The sequence below is a fragment of the Pomacea canaliculata genome, linkage group LG7 (genome assembly GCF_003073045.1).
Source record: "Pomacea canaliculata isolate SZHN2017 linkage group LG7, ASM307304v1, whole genome shotgun sequence".
Lineage (NCBI taxonomy): Eukaryota > Metazoa > Mollusca > Gastropoda > Architaenioglossa > Ampullariidae > Pomacea > Pomacea canaliculata.
In genome coordinates, this window is record NC_037596.1 from 27,488,849 (window position 1) to 27,510,391 (window position 21,543).

General features: G+C 42.2%; 2 protein-coding genes across 5 annotated transcripts; both read right to left on the reverse strand.

Moving 5' to 3' along the window:
- Positions 1-484: 484 nt before the first annotated feature.
- Positions 485-4,496, reverse strand: LOC112567576 (E3 ubiquitin-protein ligase MIB2-like). The gene is made up of 9 exons (XM_025244272.1): positions 4,283-4,496; positions 3,838-4,009; positions 3,258-3,559; positions 2,733-3,010; positions 2,305-2,418; positions 2,082-2,183; positions 1,658-1,844; positions 892-1,043; positions 485-628 (listed from the first exon to the last, which is right to left on the reverse strand). The coding sequence occupies exons 1-9, from the start codon at positions 4,494-4,496 to the stop codon at positions 485-487; spliced, it is 1,665 nt and encodes a 554-aa protein (XP_025100057.1).
- Positions 4,497-6,689: 2,193 nt separating this feature from the next.
- LOC112568906 (E3 ubiquitin-protein ligase MIB1-like) lies at positions 6,690-20,438 on the reverse strand. Of its 4 annotated transcripts, none has more exons than XM_025246462.1 (18): positions 20,311-20,438; positions 19,241-19,639; positions 18,752-18,923; positions 18,265-18,566; positions 17,748-18,040; positions 17,244-17,357; positions 16,933-17,034; positions 16,487-16,676; positions 15,954-16,105; positions 15,398-15,552; positions 15,064-15,220; positions 14,593-14,747; positions 14,140-14,266; positions 13,826-13,931; positions 8,804-8,886; positions 8,501-8,661; positions 7,558-7,808; positions 6,690-7,244 (listed from the first exon to the last, which is right to left on the reverse strand). In XM_025246462.1, the coding sequence occupies exons 2-18, from the start codon at positions 19,452-19,454 to the stop codon at positions 7,201-7,203; spliced, it is 2,778 nt and encodes a 925-aa protein (XP_025102247.1). In that variant the 5' UTR covers positions 19,455-19,639; positions 20,311-20,438; the 3' UTR covers positions 6,690-7,200. The 4 variants fall into 4 exon arrangements, with proteins under 4 accessions (XP_025102247.1, XP_025102243.1, XP_025102245.1 ...); XM_025246458.1 differs by having other exon boundaries at positions 6,690-7,258; XM_025246460.1 differs by having other exon boundaries at positions 6,690-7,258; positions 19,241-19,501; positions 20,311-20,434.
- Positions 20,439-21,543: the final 1,105 nt, after the last annotated feature.

Consider the following 21,543-nt stretch of genomic DNA (forward strand, 5'->3'; position numbering starts at 1 on the left):
CACATTTCTTGTGGAAGGCGTTAGCCGGGGAGTCATTCTTTGATTTGTTTTTCTTATTTAATGCTGCTTTGCCTTTTACCATAAAGCAAGCGTGTTGTCGCATACTGTGTACGTGCGTGCGATGCAGTACCCCCCCCCCCCATCCTTTTTACGTAATGTGCGAGTGCAAACGCCGTTCACTGTCAAGCAGGAGTTTGCCCCCCCCAACGCCGAACATCTTCCTACGCCACTGATACTATGCAACACGTTGAGACTAAAGTACAAGGACCCTGGAGGAAAGGATACCTCAAGCACTACTCCACCCTTCTATAGCTGCGGACATGGGGTTCCTGCCCGGGTGCGTTGCTGACGCACCGCTGACACGTCTGCTCACCAGCTCGCAGCAACGCCCCTGACGCACCGTCGGCCGACCCTCGTGTACGGCCAGGATAAGGGGCTTCGTCTCTGGTGAACTCGCACATGTACCTGGAACCACACGAGCAGGTCAGATCACAATTAAGGTGTGCTGGTTTCCGTGCTGACTATTAGGTTCATTCTTGCGGTTGTCTCTTCTGTAAGAACAAGTATAAATACAAGTCGAAGTTGCGGTCAGGTCAGGCGACACTGCCTTGGGGACTTGCGGGTATGTCTTTGAGAAAAAAAAAAACCATTATGCTTTCACTCTGAAAATGGACCTCCTCAAACTTTTCACTTGGTTGGTTTGCAGAATGTAAGCTTCACAGGTATCGTACTGTTCTCATTACAAACTGTAAAATCCTACCTTTCCGTGACATTTTTAGTATTGTAAGGAGCTGAACACAACATTTTTATGCTATTTAATTATCTTTAAAACAAACTTTTTTGAATGACCGAATGGTACAACCTGCCTTTGTGCCGTCAGGTTTAGCTTACCAGGTAAGGATCCAGCTGACATAACTCCTTCACTTTGGTGTCGTCATCATCTCCAATGGCGAGGAAGAGTGTCTGCATGGCATGAGCTCTGTTCTCTACCCCGATGTCCGCCGATAGTTCACTGTCCATTTCCCACAAGTCTATACTTCTCACTGTCAGGTTTTATTTTTGCAAAGAACATACAGTGAGATATAAGCCTGAATGGCCAGGCCAAAGAACGAACGAACGCATGGAGGAAAAAACCGAGAATGACGAATTTACCGCTTACTGCTTTGATAGTTTATGAGTTTGTGGATGCAGAAAATTTTACATTTGTTTCGATCCACTATTACAGAAGTAAACAAAATGTAGGCGCAGATCTCTGTCTCTCTGTCTCTGTCTCTGTCTCTGTCTCTGTCTCTGTCTCTGTCTCTGTCTCTCTCTCTCTCTCTCGATCTCTCGATACTAGTAATGATGATAATAATAATATATCGCATTTTCCAACACAGCGACGAGCTCTGAGCACTTAAAAAAACAGATGACAGTAAGGAATAAGCCTGAGTGGTAGAGACGGACATCACAATAAAACAAAGCAGACATAGATTCACATTCACATCTATCATACACTCACAGGCCTAATAACTAAGCTATTGTACACAAAGAGAGAAAGAATAAAGTATACAGAGACAAAGACAAAATAAAGTGCACAGACAGAAAGAATAAGGAAAGTATACAAAGAGATAATGAACACATTATTTGAGACACACTTCGAAGTTTTCCATGTTACCTGTTATTCTAGATCGTATTTTCATTGACGTCATTTCCTGTCTTACAGTGTCTTCACGATGAGATGTTACTGACTCAGGCTCGTGCAGACAACAAGCAGGAGAATAGCGAAACACCTGACCTTCGACCTCAACGACCAAGTTTCCTTCGTGGTCCACTTTACGTACTTGGCCCACCTTTCCCAGCGTCTGAACGAAAGGGAATATTTCCCATCTTGTAAGTACAACACAATTACAAGAAGTGAATAAAATCGTGATGGATAAGGACGTAAAAAGGCTTTACATACAAAAATTCTCTTAAAATAATTTTTCTATTTATAATTTTCTTGATTATAAATGACGGAATACCCAGGGCCTTATATTTTCATTAAACATTTACGATAAAATGAAAACTCAAAATCACTCATTAAGCTGATGCTGACCTACCTCATCCATTTCTGTTGTCCAGCCAATTTCTCTATTAAACAGTCGAGTGAGTTCTTTGCTGGACTTCACGCGGACAGTGTCGTTCTCTCTGAAGGTCTGTAGCTGTTTAAACAAAGGTCAAATGTGGAAACTATATATATGCATGGAAAAAAACATTTTATGTAAAAACGTGTTTTTCTTCCTTTTTATTCATTCATTCATTGATTCATTCTTTTTTTCCTACCTTAATCAGTGCGGCAGGGTTGAACCGGTAGCTCAAGGCTTTATGTGGTCCGAACCTCACACAAACAGTTCCTCCACTCATTGTGTTGGTCACCACCCCTACTCTACCGATGCTCTGAGCAAAGGTTGGTAAAAGGTGCAGTAGATGTGTGTCAAAAAAATAAACGATTCGATTTTGATGTATGTAAGCACTAGTATCTCATACAAATTAAAAAAAAACACACAAATTATACATGTATGTTAATAGATAAATCTGTACGCACTACCTATCAGAAACATACACTCCTTACATAAAAACGTGTATCTCAACAACATTCACTAGTGAAGTGGCTCACCAGGACAAGGGTGCGGTCTGTAATAAGACAACACCACTACAACCCTTTGTCATGTCATCACAGACGACACTTTCTTCTTCCTCTGCAGGCTTACCTTCATCATTCTCAACGTACAGCCACCGAAGTTCTTCTGAAGAATCTTCAGCTGATGCTCGTCGACCGCAATGGTCACGTGATCTCCAGGTCGTACCACCAGTCGGTCAGCTCCGGGTCTAGCTGTAGATGGACTGTTGCCAGTAGAGTCACCCTTCGCCATGACAGTTCCAGTATTCTCTACAGCCAAGCTACTAGTTCCAGGAGGACGAAGAACTAAAGTAGGCCGTGGTCCGTGGCTGGGTCCTGCTGTTCTAGTGGCTTCCTTGTGCGTGAGGTCTGTAGTTTAAATCAGTCGAATTTAAACCGTTAAATGCAATCCCATGTCCATTTTTTACTCTGATACATTTTATTTGAACTGTGTTTATTATAACATTACAGAGCATACGTAGGAGTGAACAAATACTCCAAAAACTAGTATTAATTATCATAAGATCCAATTGCAGAAATTAATGTTTCATCTAAAGAGCAGACCTGGATTGCCCCTAGCATAAAAATAAAATCGTAAAAAAATACATTGACTTGCCCAGTAAAGGGAGATGATCCCTGTAGTAAAAAGGTCCGATTTCCTCCTCCACACACAAGAGGTCTACTTTGCCTTTGAAACCTAGGCGGTAGCTGTTGACGACGCCATTGGGCCAACGTACACGAATAAGGTTCCTCCACGAGTCCACCGCTTCAGGTTCGAAACCTTCCACCACACCCTCTGAACTCTGGCCGCCATCTTGGTCATCCCACATCCAGTCTCTTCCTCGAATGACCTTTGCACCGGAAAAGATACCGATCGCTCGAACTTTGACACTGACCTTGCGGACTGGAAGAGCCTGTCTAGTGGAGAAACAAAAGACACTATTTATACACGCATTACTTCATTGCAGTGAAAACTATTAAAATATTTAAAGATGTAAAACTTTACTCAAACACAATTTGCAGAGTTAGGGTTAGACCTCGGATAGGTTGAGAATATGTATGGGTTAGCGTATGGGCAATATCTGTGGTTAGTATGGTGATTATGGGGAACATGATATTATAATAATAATAAGTGAAACCTTCACGTCCATTTACAATGTGGAAAAATAATCTGTTGGATATCTCTTAATACTCACCCGACATCACCAGTCCTGTCTACGCGAAGAAAGCTGTGACTTATCTCGTGCTTGTCCTCGGAATAGCAGAAGGTGCAAAGGTCAGATCCGGCACATTGCTGGCATCGCCACAACATGCTCCAGATGTCACCCTGTCCACATTCTGAACACTTTGTGCCTTTGTGTCGGACACCTGAATATAAATGTGAACACAAACATGTAGACATTTACCTTCGCATCTCGCCGTTTTGTCCCTTTTGTACTTAGCGATGTTATGTTTTCTCATTTTTTCATCTTTCTTTTGGACGACGCTTATAGGTCCCTACAGTTAATATATTTGTTACCGTCAAAACGTTTCTATACACGGGTACAGAATTTGGGTTACAAATATTCGAAATATGTATGTATCAGTTTATTTACTATTTAATTATGTACTTTATAAATTATTTTTTAATTCTACACCTACCCAGGGGAGCAGTGTCGTACAGTCTCAAATCGTGCTTTTCATCTCCACCAGCGCGGCATATGGTTTCAGCTCCTTTGTCCCACACTACACGCACTCTGCCGTTGCCTAGCGACTGAGTGACAGTGCCCAGGTAGCCCTCTCCTCCGTCGCTGTCTCCTTGATCCCAGTCAGGGCCCCGCAGCACACGTGCGCCCTCGACATCACGGACCTCCATGGTGTTCATGCGTCAACGGGAGGACTGTGTCGGTAAAAACATTAGAAATATTCAGCAGTTGAACAAGGACACACTATTGGATCTGTTGCACGGAGGACAGGAAGTGAATCCTTCCTACTTGGCATGGTGACTTGTCGTTTATGTGAAGACGTGCTTGTCCTGCCTGTTGCTATGGTTCCCTCACTGGAGGTTGGCTTTCTTTGTGTGGTCTCTACTTTTCCCGTTAGGAATATCGCAGAACAGTCGTTTCGATTGATCATTGTAACTTTCCAATATCTTAGAACAATAAAGTTATTGACGATAGCTTAGACACCGGAAGTTAAGAGACCCAGACCTTCTCTCAACTTCTTAGCAGTATAGAGGCCTGCACAAACCGATCAGTGAATATTTGTGCGTGTTTGAGGGTATGAGTGACCAACATTGGATAGGAATCTGTATTATATATTCTATATATCCCTGAGACGGTAAAAAAAACCAAACTCCAAGGATGGCTAAAGAAGGTAAGACAGCGAGGTAGAGGAGAGGGGCTTCAATATAAGCTGGTTCCTAGAAATGGAAGGGCTGAAACATCTCATTGGCCCTCGTCTGTAAGGCCATAGAGGACTCTCCTTACACTTTGTACATAATAACTACATCATCCACAAGGAAGGTTATTGTCAGTTAAGGCAGACTGCACATTACAGTGTCAGTATTTCACACACACAGCTAAAATATTTCCCTTTGAACATCATATCGACGCCTCCATCTTTAAGGTCACACTCCATCTTTAAGGTTTGTTTCTTTCCGATGAACTAACAAGCAGGATGTGAGATCGTGTGTTCAGGTGTGTCTTGTGGTTTTTACCTTCAGTTTATACAAGCCATCTTGCTCTAGGTTTAGTTTGTGTGTGTGTGTGTGTGTACACAACGTGTGTACGTGTACTATATGTTAGTTTATTTGTAGGTTTTCTATATTTATATAAATTTAAGTAAATAGTTGCTAGACAACGTCACAGATAGAGCGGTCTTACCTTTGATGTAGGCGAATCTCAAACAAACAATGAAGGCAAATACCTAATGCGAATCATGGATGGTTGATCGCTCACATTATCATACACACTCTAATTTTATTCCTGGGAAAACTACAGCACTCTCACTTTCAGTCGATCTTTAGTCTCACATGTCGTCACTTCAAGTTCCGGATGTGGTGAGGTTCGTGTTTCTCTCAACGAGGAAAGAAAAGAACATTTGTGTGCGATGTTACCAACTGACATCATGAAGTCTTCCGTGACCAGGACTCACCGTGACGTCATCGGTTACCTGTGTTACATCTACGTGTATTGCGTGTAACGCTTGAAGTGCGGTAAGCTGTGCTCCTGGCAACATTCAAAAGCAGCTACAGAAGTATTAAAACGAGTACATGTAAAACTGTTATAACAAGCAGGTGAGACCTCGGTGTGACTTACGTACGTCAGAAGGCGAGTGGGAGGTGGCAATGCGGCCGCTGTCGTCTGCTAACAGAGTTTACAACACTAGGGTCGACACCCTGTGTAGTTCTCTAGTTTTCTGCTTTAAAGATCTGCTTTGTATGAAATTCATCCACCCTGCTCAGTCAGAAAAAAGTACATAACTTCAGTTAGACTCTCATCCCTCAAGTAACGTAGTGGAGGCCGTTGAACTATGTCGTCATAGAGGAGGGGCGAGTGGGAGGGCGACATGAAAGAAACAGCACATGACATCAGAGCTTACCAGTCATTAACAAAGTGTTTTTACACCCCAGTCTAAAATTATTTCTCAGACTTATAGTTATACTTGTCGGGGGTTCTCATACTCTTTTATCCATCATAGCGGAAGCTGCTTAGTTGCTAAATAAATTACACTCCAGTGTTTGTGTTAACATCTTCCTTTAAGATTTTCACCAAACTGCTTTATTAGTGTCATGTTGTATACATATAAGTCTGTAACATTAACACTCGATAAACAATGATGACTTTATCAATGTCGGGTGACTTACTGTCTCACGAGTTAAGACTCTAACCATTAATGTTTATACAGACCTTCTCAGACCTTCCAGGTACGTTGTCTTTACGTGATTCTAATTCTGTCACGTGGTTTTACAGACAACGCCGGCAAGATTGTCTAGTCTGCTGTGGGTGTACATCTTAGTCTTGGTTGACATGGTGGTTATTGTTTTGCTGTATATCAAATATGATGGAGCCTTCACAAAGTCTTCTTCTCAAAGGCTTTATTCCTTTTCTCAAAATTATATTTCGTTATTCAGCTTTTACAGCCTACGGGGGAATATAGAAAGTAGTGCATTTACCCAGTAATTATAACATACAAAAGCAAACAGTAGCATCATTTATGTGACTTCTTGAAGCATGGGGATCAGGGCAGTTGTAAGAAAAGATTAGAGTTTATACAACATGAACTGGCGTGCACAACACGTGACAGCAAACTCTAGTACAGGTAGCTACTGGTCTTTCAGCCAGGTGTCCAGTTGTCATATTTTTCAGGATTGGAGTTGAGATCTCCGTTAGGAAAGCTGGGCAGCAATTTGTACATAATAATAAGAAAATTGTAATTAAAAAAGTAGCAAGCAGATTTGGTATCACTGGTGTTACCCAAGCTCTTTTGTTTTGATTGTTTGTGACAAATAAAATGTTTATCATCAGGAATGTCTTCTTAACGTCGACGAGTTGAGCGAAGTGTGTCGTACAATCTAGTCACATCAGATTGAACTTCTTTTCGAGGTCATAGACCTCATCGTCTGCAAGCACAAAACTGAAATTGGTTTAAAAAGTAAGAAAAAACTTATTTTAAAGGAAACATCAGGACCTTTTGTATAATAAAATACATTCACTTAAATATTTTGAATTTTTTTTTGGTCTCCATATTTCTTTGCTACTTTAAAATTGAGTTTCGTAAGAACTATTAAAATCCATCTGTTAATTACTTATTGACGTTCTAATTTATTTAAAGATTTCTTTATCTTTTTCTGAAATTTTTTTAAATACCTAGATACAGTACTCACGAAGTAATTATATCGGTGATCAGATGTTTTAATATGTAAGAAAACTGACCTGGTCCCGTGTTGATTTTTTCCTTCACAGGCTCGTCACAAAGAGGGCAGCACGTGACTGCTACACTGCACCCGCTACACACACACTTGTGTTGACATGGGTAGAGAGTGACGTCAGACTTGGGGTGGCCGCACAACCCACATGGCACCCCCACTCGCTTCAGCTTTTCCTCCAGGTTATCTTGTCCTCCAAAGACTGGAGGCGAAAAGTCTCCAGACCCTTGTTCCGTCTTGAATTTTACAGCGGACCTGCTGTAAACAAACAAACAAGCAAACAAACAAACAAACAAACAAACAAACAAACAAACAAACAAACAAACAAAAAAACAGAGATCAGAAGACAGCAAAAGCTTGAGGTTTTTAGCCTTAGACCTGATTGTTATTGCTGAGGCATCGCTTCCTCCGGTCAACAGATTCAATCAAAGAGAGTTTTTGTGTACTGAAAACAGAGACAAATAGGGTATCTACCAGCCTCTGAAGTTCGAGTTCAGATGACCCCAGAGGCTTTCGTTGTCTCTTGACCATGGCCCCGTATGAATCGTACTAAGTATAGCTTTTTGCAAAGCTTTTGCGGTGCAAAGTGATGACAGCTGTATCTGACGAACTAATATCTGCAAGACCCTCGAAGCTGAGGAAATTCAAATGGTCTGGTAAGCTTTGAAGGTGAGAGTGAAAGGTAAAGAAAAAATAAAAACAAATGCAAGAAGAAACTGTATGTAGAGATTATATCTTCTTCAAATCATCGCAAGACTTATCTATGAGTGAGTGGTTGTTGATTGTGTATTCATTCAAGGGCCATTGCCCCATAGTGAGTTACAACCAGGCGGACAGTGTCAAGATCCTGATGGTCCTTACAGTATGTCGTGTGACCTTTCACAAACTTGTTTCGCGTTACTTGACCTTAATGTCACGTGTCGACAAACCACTGCATTTTGTCCACTCACTTGTTTTTGATGAACATCTTTACGCCCTCTCTGACTGCCGGGTGGCCGTATGTCAAGGGCGTGCGACCCTGTTGGTCCCTGGCATCAACAAAGGCGCCGGCACTGATGAGCATGTTGGACAGTTGCACACGGCACGTTATTTCCACCTCGGCGCTGTCGCCCTGAGAAATATAACGAATTACGATCGTCCACTTTTTTCTGAATTTCTACTAAATTATACTGGTTAGAATATTATGAAGCAGAAACCAGCAGTTCTGATCTCATTTGAAAGGGAATTCCATTTGTCTAGCAAACTTCAAGTACCTGACCGTAATTTTCAATTTTTCCACCAATGGCCAAATGAAGTGGTGTGTCCCCGTCGGCGTCCACAACATTGACATCAGCACCTGAAGATGAAAGGTTAACTTCAATAACAAGTCATCCATTATTCTAAGGGGAAAGCTGATAGTGGAGTGGTTAGAGTACTGATATGAACCAAGAACCACGCTGATTCGATACCCGTGTGCCGCAGTCGACCCATATGTCGGAGATGCCATCAGCATAGGTATGGAAACAAATTAAAAATTGTGTGAATTAAAAGATAAGAAAACAAGTTGTTACTTCCACGTACATCGAATGTGATGACTGTGACATAAGGCAAGTGTTGGCCTTATTCCTAAAATGAACAATCCGTAAAAGGTTTAGTTCCGGTTAAGAGATTTAAATATACTTGGGCGGGAGCCGACATGAAGCTGTCTCTTGTGTGTTTTCTAACTGGACAGTTTAATGAGTGCCACCTCTAATACCCACAAACCAATAACACAACATGGTGTCAGAAGTGAGCAGCAAAGTGCTAAGCTGTGTGATTCTCCAGAAACTTTCAGGTGGGCACGTTTTTCTCATTTTGAAATATTGCGCCGTACGTTCGCAAAGTGACATTTCTCGCAAGATGGCGAGACACATCAGAGACAACACTTCACTGCAAACGTTCCGGTTCCCTCGAAGCTGGATTTGTCTTCTAACATTGAAGTAAATTGGAAAAATTTATTCGTCAGTGGCAGAACTATGAGGTAGCTACGCGCTTTGATAAAGAAAGATTCAGCTTATCGTTGTGCAGTTCATTAGCTTGCATTGGTCTAGGACGCACACAAGAAATCTACGAAGGATTGTCCTTTGCAGAAGGGGAGAACGGCACAAAGATATTCAGACTGTCATCGAACAAGTTCAGCGACTTTTTTGGGTAGCACACATGAAGTGTATGAGAGCTACAAGTTTTTCATAGCCGAAACAAAACAAGATGAGTCAGTTGATACTTACGTCGCAGCTTTACGCAAGTTAGCAAAATCATGTGATTTCAAAGATGTTGACCGCATGATTCGTGACAGGGCTTGTGATCGGGTTCAAGATGACACTATGCGTGAAAAATTGTTGCAGAAGAAAACACTCAAGCTTCCAGAAGCAATAGAAAATTGCAGAGCTCATGAGACTTCCAAGACTCAAGCACACTCGATGTTGCAAGCAACAGCGAGAGTACAGTTGAGAAAACCATCAACAAGATTCAGAAAGGTCAGCGAAAAGTTCGTTGCGGTTTACGAAGCCAGGTCTTCGGGAAAACCAGAGACTAACCATGCTCTCAAATGCGGAAAAGGTTCCCACAACAGAGATGTTGTCCTGCAAAGAACGCTTAAATGCAGAAAATTTCCAAGATTGGTCCCTACGCTGCAGTCTGTCGCTCTTCAGGTTCTTCTAAGATTCACACAGTGGAAGAGGAAGAAGAAGACGAAGAAGCTTACATGGGTATGATTGTGGCAGTGTGACAACAGACCCTTGGAAAGTCAGTCTCCTGATGGAAGACCACAGAGAATGTAGTTTAAGCTTGACACCGGAGCTGATGTTACCGTCGTACCTCAGACCGCAGTTCCAGCAGCCAAGGCGACCATTGCAGAAAGTGCGCGGCAAGAAACTGTATGGTCCAGGTCGTGTTGAGATAGCTGTGGAAGGCATGTTCAAGGCAAAACTGACATACAAGAATGTCTCTACACTGCAAGATGTGTATGTCGTTAAAAACACTTGAAGAAACCATTGCTAGGTCGACCAGCCATTACAGCGTTGAAGTTGATTGAGAGAATCAACACAGTTATAGAGGACCACGAAAAACAGTACAAGGAAGAATCCCAAAACTTTTCAGAGGACTGGGAAGTCTACAAGATCCTTAACAAGATTCGTCTGAAAGAACAAGCTGTTCCATATGCAGTAGCAGCTCCAAGACGCTTACCTTTGCCTTGAAACAGAAAGTCAAGGCAAATTGATCAACTTGAAGAACAGGGAGTGATTTCGCACAGTCACCAAGCCGCAGTGTTGGTGCGCCCCCAATAGTAGTGGTGCCCAAGAGCGACGAGAGAGAGAGTCAGAATCTGCGTCGATCTGAGCAAACTAAATGAAGCAGTTCGCAGAGAGAAACTACCCGTTACCGTCAACAGATGAACTGTTAGCCCAGCTGTCAGGAGCAAAAATGTTCACCAAAGCTTGATTGCAAAAAGGGTTTCCATCAACTTCCACTGGATGAAGGAAGTCAGGAGTTAACAACCTTCATCACACCTTTTGGAAGGTACTGTTATACACGCTTACCCTTCGGGATAAGTTCAGGCCAGAAGTATTTCAACGACGAATGTCTCAACTTCTGGCGAACCATGAAAATGTGATTTGTGACATTGACGATCTGCTCATTTTTCGGTAAGAACAAGCAAGAACATGATCGTTACTTGAAGAAAGTGATGTCGACGCTTCAAGAAGCGGGCATTACCCTTGAACGACGAGAAGTGCCAGTTGCCAAAGAAGATATTCCTTTCTCGGGCACCATCATCTCGAAAGATGGATCGCCATCGACCCAGAGAAACTGTCTGCTGTGAAGAATTTCCCAAGCCAGAGAACATTTCTGATCTCAGAAGATTGTTAGGAATGGTTAACCACGTTGCGAAGTTTGCATGGCCCTAACCTCGCAAACGACAGCAAACCGCTACGTGACCTGCTCAAGAAAAACATAGAGTGATGTTGGGACACTGCTCAACTGAAACCTCGTTTGAGAAGATTAAGAAACAGCTGACTTTGAAGCTCCATGTTGGCACACTATAGTACCGACAAAACGACCGTCGTCTCAACAAGATGCTTCATCTTCGGTCTCGGTGCAAGTATTACTCAGAAACAGTCAGATGGTCACCTCAAGCCAGTTTTCTACGCATCAAGAAGTATGACGGAAACTGAGCGCAGGTACGCACAAGTTGAGCGTGAAGCACTCGCAGTGACTTGGGCGTGTGAAAAGTTCTGTGACTACATCACAGGACTTCGTGATCTGACAATCGAAACTGACCACAAGCCATTATTGGCTCTACTGAAAACAAAGAACCTGAAGATCTACCTCCGAGAATTCAGAGATTCCGGATGCGCCTGATGAGGTTCAAGTACAACATTGTCTACACAAAAGCAAGAATCTCGTGACGCTGACACACTCTCACGAGCGCCAGTAAGAAACACTCAGAAAGATGAGAGAAGTGAGAAGAAGAGATCTTCATCAAGCAAGTGATTCAGAGCTTGCCAGCCAGTGAAAAACGCATCGAAGAAATCAAGAACGAGACTGCAAGAGATACTGTTTGTAAGACAGTGCTGTATTATCTCCACAATGGATGGCCACGTTCTAGTCCAGAACATGAAGAACTGAAAGCATTTTGACAGTACGTTCAGAATCACAGAACATGATGGACTTCTTCTCTACAGATCAAGACTGATCATCCCTGAAGTACTGAGAACAGACATTCTCCACAGACTTCACATTGGACATCAAGGCATCGTAAAATGTCGTGCCTTGGCCCGAGAGAGCGTTTGGTGGCCAAAGCTTTCTAAGCAGATAGAGTCCATGGTACAGAAGTGCACAATTTGCATCAAGGAGAGGCCAATTCCTCCTGAGCCACTCATTCCCTCTGTCACACCAGCATTCCCTTGGCAGAAAGTTGGCATGGACATCTTTGAACTGAAAAAAGAACAGTACTTACTGGTGTGGACTATTATTCACAGTTATATTGAGTTTGGCACACCTAAGAAATACTCGGCGGAAACAGTCATCAACCATGTTAAGAGCATATTTCCCGCCATGGAATTCCACAAATCGTCATCTCAGACAACGGCCCGCAGTTCTCCAGCAAGCAGTTCCAAACGTTCGCTCAACAGTACGAGTTCACTTCACACAACAAACAGCCCGTACTATCCACAAGCGAATGGCGAAGCGAACGCGCCGTTCAAACCGTGAAATCAATCCTGAAGAAGGCAGATGATCCTATTTAGCGATTCTCACATATCGCGCTACGCCACTTCAGCAAGGTCTCAGTCCAGCAGAACTGTTGTTCGGGGAGAAGACTACGCACCATGGTCCCCCACCATACCATCTCAGTTTTCCGAGGAAAAGGAAAAAGAAAGGAAGGACTTCATAAGAAAGACGAGATGCAGAAGTTGAAACCATAACAGAACTTCGACAGAGCACACCGTGCCAGACCAGCCGCTGAGTTGGAACCAGGTCAGCCAGTTTGGGTGAAGCCAACCCAGACACCAGGGACGATCATCAAGTCTCTGCCCAACAGGTCATATGAGGTAGAGACTCCCTACGGTCGCCAACGACGCAACCGCCGTCTCTTGATTCCCAGAGATCCCAATCCAGAGACTCCCAGACCTATCCCAAAGACTCTGTCGTCCCTTATTCCAACAAACCCAAAGTCCGAAGAGGATCCCGACCCCTTGTCTGGTCTACACTCAGACGATCCAGACGTTACTGTTGACAATCCAGAGCCATGTCCAGGAGCCGCAGCCAGGAAGTTGCCAGCGTCCAAAGTCATCGCTCCTCCAGACCAGCCTGTCAAGACTACCAAGAGTGGTCGCACCATCAAGATCCCACAGAGACTTGACTTGTAAATGATTGACTCGAAGCAAACGCACATAGACTTGAATAGGAAATTCAAGAATATTAAAATTAAGTTAATTAAGTTATATGAAACAATGTCCATTTTAAAGAAAGGGAGATGTGACATAAGGCAAGTGTTGGCCTTATTCCTAAAATGAACAATCCGTAAAAGGTTTAGTTCCGGTTAAGAGATTTAAATATACTTGGGCGGGAGCCGACATGAAGCTGTCTCTTGTGTGTTTTCTAACTGGACAGTTTAATGAGTGCCACCTCTAATACCCACAAACCAATAACACAACAATGACAAACACTTTAACCCTAACACTTTAAATTAAGTTTGTTTTCAAGATTTTGATTTTTAAACAGTTAGAATGTATTTGACTATTTCTCTAGGTTCTTACCTAGCTCAAGCAAAGCTTCAGCTGTCGCAAATTTTCCAGTTAAACATGCGTTATGTAGCGCCGTGCCGTTTTTGCGTTTATTTCTCATGTTAACATCCGCTCCGCCCTGTTGACAAACAACAAACCGTAAAAACAAATCCAGTCTCCTCGATGCTCTGAGCTGGTCTCATTATGACAAAAAGGATTTACATGAGCGCACCTACATCTCATGTGTCTATGTTACCAAGCACGACCGTGACCATAAGAAATTTACTATGACCTTTCACCCTTTGACCCAGGAAATAGCTTTCTTTGACACGAGGTCAGCCACTCACATTGATGACCAGGAGGCGCACACACTCCACGTGGTCGTTGTAGGCAGCGATGTGAAGAGGAGTCGAGTCCCCTTTCCTTCTTTTATTCACGCCGCTCTTGTCTCGCTTCAGAATCAGTTCCACCGCCCTGTAGTAGTAGTAGAGGGGGAGATGATGGAGTTGTAGCCGTGGTTTAGAGGGGTGGGATTGTATTGGTCGAATTTTTTTTTCTTTCTTTTTGTTTAATGAAGACTTTTTTACTCTTTTATTTCATAGACCATAGCAGTTTAGTTCTTTTTGGTGAGAGCTGTTTTCTTTTTGTTCTTACAAATTCAGAAATCCGACAAATATTTTAAAAGGTCAACGAAAGGTTTAAAGCCTCTCAGTAACAGGTATCTCAGAAGAAAACGAAAGGAAAGCAAAGAGGCTATATCACTTGCTGTTTTTGTATCCCCTCTGAGCTCCCGGGCTTACCGCGGATTATCTCTGAGGCAGGCCAGCTGAAGGGCGTTGAAGGAGTTGTCATCCTCTATTTCGATGTCCACTTCCGGTAGAGACAACAATGCCTCTACAATGTCAGTCTTTTTCAGCTCTATTGCCATGTGAATGGGTGTCTTCCCTCCTAAGTGCTGGATGAGCAGACAATGTTGATAAATAAATGCGGCAATATTTGCTCTGGTACTTTTTAATGGTCAGCACGATGAAACTTTGAATTACAGACATGAGAAAAGTAGTTAATGTGCTCCGACATTTTTTTTTTCTTTGCCTTCAGCAACGTTTACTCTACTTCCATCCTATCGCTCAATCAAGCGACCAACCACACTAAAAAAAATCAAGCAGCAAAATGGAAAGAAAAATTCTTATCAAAATCAATGCTGTAATTAAATTTCAGAAAGTTAACTGGTTTGGGGTCATCTTTATCAAAATTCGTGTCGCTGACCAAACCTTCCTATTGACATCAGCGCCATGTTTAGCTAGCGCCAGGACTGCGCCCACTAAACTATACTTGATAGCCAGGTGAATAGCAGTGACTCCAGGCGAATACCAATGCTCCTTGTTGGCGCCAAGTTCCAGCAGAAGCTCCACAAGGTCTTCATTCTTTCTAGAAACAAAAGACACTAACCTTACAGCTCTTCTGTCTTCTTACATGCATACTCGTCTGATAATCTGAGCGCATGTTATTGTCTCCATCATGTCTTGTTATACAACATGATATTCAATAAAAGATGATGGTAAAAATACAAGTGCCTTGATGCAAGACACCTCAGAGACTACTCACCCTTCCAGAGCTGCAGACATCGGAGTTTTGTCAGAGTCATCGCTGACACATCTGCTGACATCTGCACCCAGCTCAAGCAACACCCTGACACATTTTCGTCTACCTTCGTATAAGGCTAGGATCAGTGGTGTGATCCCCGTGTACTCACATTCTACCTGTAACCACAGATCCAAACTAAACCACGTGTGTTGTGTGCTGCTCTATAGGGCATGCTCTGAGGTCATATTACAGTGTTCTCTTTCTGTAAAATAATAAAAACTCATTGAAATCAATGACAGCTAACGGGGTCTAGCAAGTTGTGTATGCCTTTGTTGAAGACGAAGAGAAAACTCTTTTTTTTAATCACCCTGTTTTGGATAACCGTCACACTATCCATTTAGGCTGGTTCGTGCAGGTTCTGACAGATGAACTGTAAAAGAATCCTTGTATAGTGACCTACCCTACCTGTGATATTTACTAGGTTTTATTTGTGTCGTAATTTACCTCGACCTTTTCCTTTAACAAAGCTGTGATTCAAAAATTCTTCCTTTCTTATTTTATCTAAATGTTTACCTACCAGGTTAGGGTCCAGCAGACACATTTCCTTCACTTTCCTGTCGTCATCATTCTTAATGGCCGCAAAGAGTCTGTGCATGGCATTCACTCGGTCTGGTGTCCCGCTGTCCGCCACGTGATCACGAGCCATTTTCTTCAAGTCCATGTTCTTCACTGTCATGTTTGCAAGTACGAATATTAGGGAGGAAATAACCCAACGTGGTCAACCCAAAAACTAACGAAGGAAAGAAAGAACGAGCAGGTAATGGAATAATGAATTTACAGCTTGCTGCTTTGATAATGGGGGCGATGATGTGTACATGCGAAAAAGGGTTATAGTTCGGTTAGATTGAATTTTACAGAAGTAAACAAAAGCATGTAGCGATCTCTCTTCTCTAAAAACATGCGATCCGAAATAAATCAATCTTCACTCACGAGAGAGAGAGAGAGAGCACGATAAAAGAAGGAAGCACACAGAGAGATTAATTAAACTATTAATGTATACAAAGACAGACAAAATCAACTGTATACAGAAACATGCATTAGCACAGTTACCTGTTACTGCAGGTTGTGTTTTCGCTGACGTCATTTCCTGTTTGACGGTTTCCTCACGATGCGATGTTACCGACTCAGCAGTTTCGTGCAGACAACATGCAGGAGAATAGAGAAACAGTTGACCTTCGACCTCAACTAGAATATTTCCTTCGTGGTCCACTTTGCGAACTCTGCCGACTTTTCCCATCGTCTGAATCACAAAGAACCTTTTTCATCTTTGGAGGAACAGCGGAAGTACAAGGCGTAAACGAATCCGGGATGGATGTGGGCATCAGAATGGTCTTCGACACACGCCAGTTGGTCATAAATAGGAAAATCTCGCGCATAGTGGTTTTTTTATTTTAAATGTAATTTTGGATGACAGACAGCTATGGGCGTGATAATTGCATCGCACATTTACCTTAAATGAAATGAAAAAAGCAGTAACTAAGTAGAGGCTGACCTACCTCATCCATTTCTGGCTTCCAGCCTATTTTTCTGTTGAAAAGCTGTGTGAGATCCTTGCTGGATGTCACGCGAACAATGTCGTTCTCTTCAAATTTCTGTAGCTATGTAAAAAAACAGTCAAATGTTTAAGATGGTATCGTGTAAAAGTTTGCAATAGTATCATACATGTATCTGTTAGCATGTGAGAGAACATTTTACGCCGAAAATGTATTTTCTTTTCTCGTTCACTTTCTTTATCTTTCGTTCATGTTATCTTTTCTTTGTTTGTTTTTTCTTTCTTTTTCCTTCTTTTCCTCTTTTTTTTTTATACCTTGATCACTGCAGCAGGATTGAACCGGTAGCTCACACGGTTAGTAGGTCCGAACCTTACACAAACAGCTCCTCTTCTCGTTATGCTGGTGACCTCCCCTGTGTTACCGATGCTCTGAGCAAAAGTTGTTAAAAATGTGCAGCACCGCCTCAGAGATATCGCTAGTACTATTGCTCATCTAAACTGCTTAGTTTAAATATATTCATAACAACTAATGCATATAGACCTAACTTGCTGTTTGTCGAACACAAACACTCATCTGTCAAAAGAAAAGAATGATTAAAATTCTGTGGCCATCCATACGCAATATTTACATCAACAAATAAGAATTACCTAACGACTATACAAACTCGTAAATAAGCACAGAACCAGTTATCTTGGTAGCTTTTACTTATTAGGTCACCTCACCAGAAGAAAGGTGTTGTCTGTAATAAGACAAAACCACGATGACCCCGTTGGTCATGTTATTGCAGACGACACTTTCTTCCTTATCGGCCACTTTACCTTGATCATTCCCGGGGTGCATCCCCCAAAGTCCTTCTGTAGCGTCTCTAGTTGCTGCTCGTTGACCGTGATGGTCACGTGATCTCCAACCCCAACTCCCATCGCAATCTTGTCAGCACCGGCTTCTGCTGTAGGTCGTGCTGATGGGTTGCTACCAGCAACATCGACATTTCTGATGACCGTGTCAACGTTCTCGACACCCGACTTGTGAGGTTCAGGATGGCGAAGCACTAAAGAAGGTCGTGACCCTTGACTAGTGTTCTCTTTGGTAGTGGCTTCCCTTTGGGTGATGTCTGTATTATAAAATCAATCAGCTATAAGGACAATGTTAAATGCGATCCCATGTCCGTTTTACTTAGAAATAATTTTTGTTATCAGCGAACTTCGCTTCTTTAAAACTCAAATTCACAAAATGTAAGAATGAGCCAACTCTGAACAAACTAATTTATCCTACGATCCAGTTGGATGATATACAGAAGAGAGTTTAAATTAAATTTAATCTAAAAAATTGGCTTGCCCAGTAAAGGGAGATGATCCCTGTAGTAGAAAGGTCCTGTTTCCTCCTCCACACACAAGAGGTCTACTTTGCCTTGGAAACCCAGGCGGTAGCTGTTGACGACGCCATTTGGCCAACGTACACGAATAAGGTTCCTCCACGAGTCCACCGCTTCAGGTTCGTAACCTTCCACGTCACCCTCCGAACTCTGGCCGCCATCTTGGTCATCCCACATCCAGTCTCTTCCTCGAATGACCTTTGCACCGGGAAAGATACCGATCGCTCGAACTTTGACACTGATCTTGCGGACAGGAAGAATCTGGCTGTTGGGGAAACAAAACATGTTATTCAGACAGGTGTTCTTCCAAAACAAAAAAAAACCGTTCAAGTACTACAATTTGTTTGCACCTGTACAGACAGAAAGTGAAAAAGGAAATGCATACAAAGCTAGGAGTACCTAACTACATACACTGTTATGTAATGCAGCTGGATATCTCTTAATACTCACCCGACATCACCAGGCCTGTCTATACGAATAAATCTGTGATTAATTTCGTGCTTATCATCGGAATAGCAGAAGGTGCAAAGGTCACATCCGGTACATTGCTGGCATCGCCACAACATGCTCCAGATGTCACCCTGTCCGCATGCTGAACACTTTGTGCCTTTGTGTCGGACACCTGAATATAAACGTTGACACTAATATCGCAAAACAATGTTATTTACAGCCCCTTTCTATTTTTACCTCTGTCTATTTTATTTTTCTTACAATCTCTGCTTTTATTTTGCTTTGTTTCTCAGCTATTTCTTTCTGAAAATGTTTCAGTCTCTACAATTAGTATATGCTCGTGACATTCAAATTGTTGCTAGAAATATGTGTATGATATTGCGAAGCGGTAAATAAATCTCAAATAATAAAGTTTGACAATGCAGCGTGAGAAAATTTCAATGTATTTTCTGTTTAGTTATGTAGTTACCTTTATTTAGTTATACCTACCTGACGGAGCAGTGTCGAAGAGTCTCAAATCGTACTTTTCATCTCCACCAACGCGGCATATGGTTTCAGCTCCTTTGTCCCACACTACGCGCACTCTGCCGTTGCCTAGCAACTGAGTGACGGTGCCCAGGTAGCCCTCTCCTCCATCGCTGTCTCCTTGATCCCAGTCAGGGCCCCGCAGCACACGTGCGCCCACAAAGAAATGAATCTCCATCCTGTTCTTGTGTCAGCGAGAAGACTGCTCCAGTAAAAATGTTCAACCTTTTCACTCGTTGAACGAAAACACAATTTTTTAATCTCAGAGGAGAATATATTGAGCCTTCTCAATGTCGAAAAAAAACTTTTGTAAGACGATGTGTTTAGGTTGCTTGTTGCTGTTCGTGTCGGCTCTATGTTTCCCTGTTAGAAAATCGCAGAGAAATGTTCTCAATTTATCGCAATAGTCTTCCGGTATCTCTAAAGAATGTCATCATGGACAATGATACCGAGACCGGAAGTAAAACGACCCTGACCGTCATTGTCCTGGCGGTGCACAAGTACCTTGCAGCTCATAAAATGACTGCGGACAAGGTTCTAAAAGATTTCTCGGCTGCCAGCATTTCTAAGATAAATATTTTGACAAACATTTTTTTCATGAGAAAGAATGTTCAGTTGCTAGCCATAAATTAACTTTCATAATTTTAACAACGGGTTATCGTGAGAAAAGTTTCCTGCAAGATATCGAACATTGACAGATGGAAACGTCTAGGGTCATGCCAAAGGTCAGGAAAAGGTACGAGGTGGCGAAGTGAGGGAAGTTAATGGCCATGCATACAGATGCAAGATCACGAACATACATGGCCACAGGCATGGAGAACAACTTACACAGAAACGAAATGAACAGGTCACAGGATGTTGGGAGAGACATTTGTGTGTGTGTGCTTTTCTCTTCAGTAATGCATGTGTGTCTGCAAGAATAAGATATCAATCCCAAGAACACTCTGCTCAGCATAACATTAATGACCAGCGGAGTGAATTTGCATCGTGAACTGTATGATTGTTGAGAATATAGGACACAGGAAGCATCTTACCTTAGACATAAAGATGCTTGTTCATATCCATGTCCTAGTATTTTTGAAACATACAAACACGCAAAAGTTTCATACCTAGATAGTGTTTAGTCAATAAATCTACTCAAACTACTAGACAGGGAATTCCCAAAGTGAGTATATACCAGTACGAACTGCGGAACTATTTTTGGTTTTCGGAAAATCTCGACGGAGAAGTATCATACGAGAGATAAGAAAATCAGGTGTAATCCTTCGTGCTAGCAAGCCCCTAAAACCTTGACCCCATATTTGCTCCCCTGTCGGAGATAACAGATAATATTCATCAATTTCTCAAAACATCTGAGAACAGAGTGTGAGTGATGAGAGGCTGATGAACAGGAGTAACTCTTTGTTCCTGCGCTGACACATAGTACAGAGATAATAGAGAGGTCAGATGACTGATTATAATGACAGCATTTTGATATATGTTGTTATGATTAGTTTTAAACGACTTATCATTTATACTCATGTTACAGTGGTATCACTCGGAGGCTACACAGAATATATTTTTAAATTATTTTTTAACAGAACATTTTATTGAGATTGAGACGAAATTTCTTATGCGTTAGAACTGATAACTTCTTCACTTGTTGGTAGATATATTTATGCAGTGGTTAGTATATGTAGATATATTTATAAAGTGGTTTGTAGGTCATGTTTTGATTGATTTCTTTATTGCTTCAGCACAGCTCCAACAATGGTGCAAACATCTGTCACTATAGAGACAGATTTTAAAACAGAATCCAATATCAAAAAACAGCAACCGGTTTCTATAAACATATGCAAAGAGTTCTATACATGAATATGCATACAATATCACATCACAGCATCTAGATATATAACCACTTACACACACACATAAGCTCCTACTTGTACAACCATCACCACAGACTTTAGCCACATATAAAAGAAAATATTAAAAGAGCAACCATCGTCAAAGACATGGTCGTTACAACAAACTGAACAATCTTCACCTCTCCCAGTATGCCTCCAACTCTTACACCATCGCCATAAAATCACCATTCACACAACATGTCCATACTTCAAGGCTACAAAGTTCTCAATAGCTTGCGTGCACATTCCTCCACCCCTACACACCCCTACACACACCCCTACACACACCCCTACACACACCCCTACACACACCCCTACACACACTCCTACACACACCCTTCACACACACCCCTACACATGCCGCTACACACACCCTACACA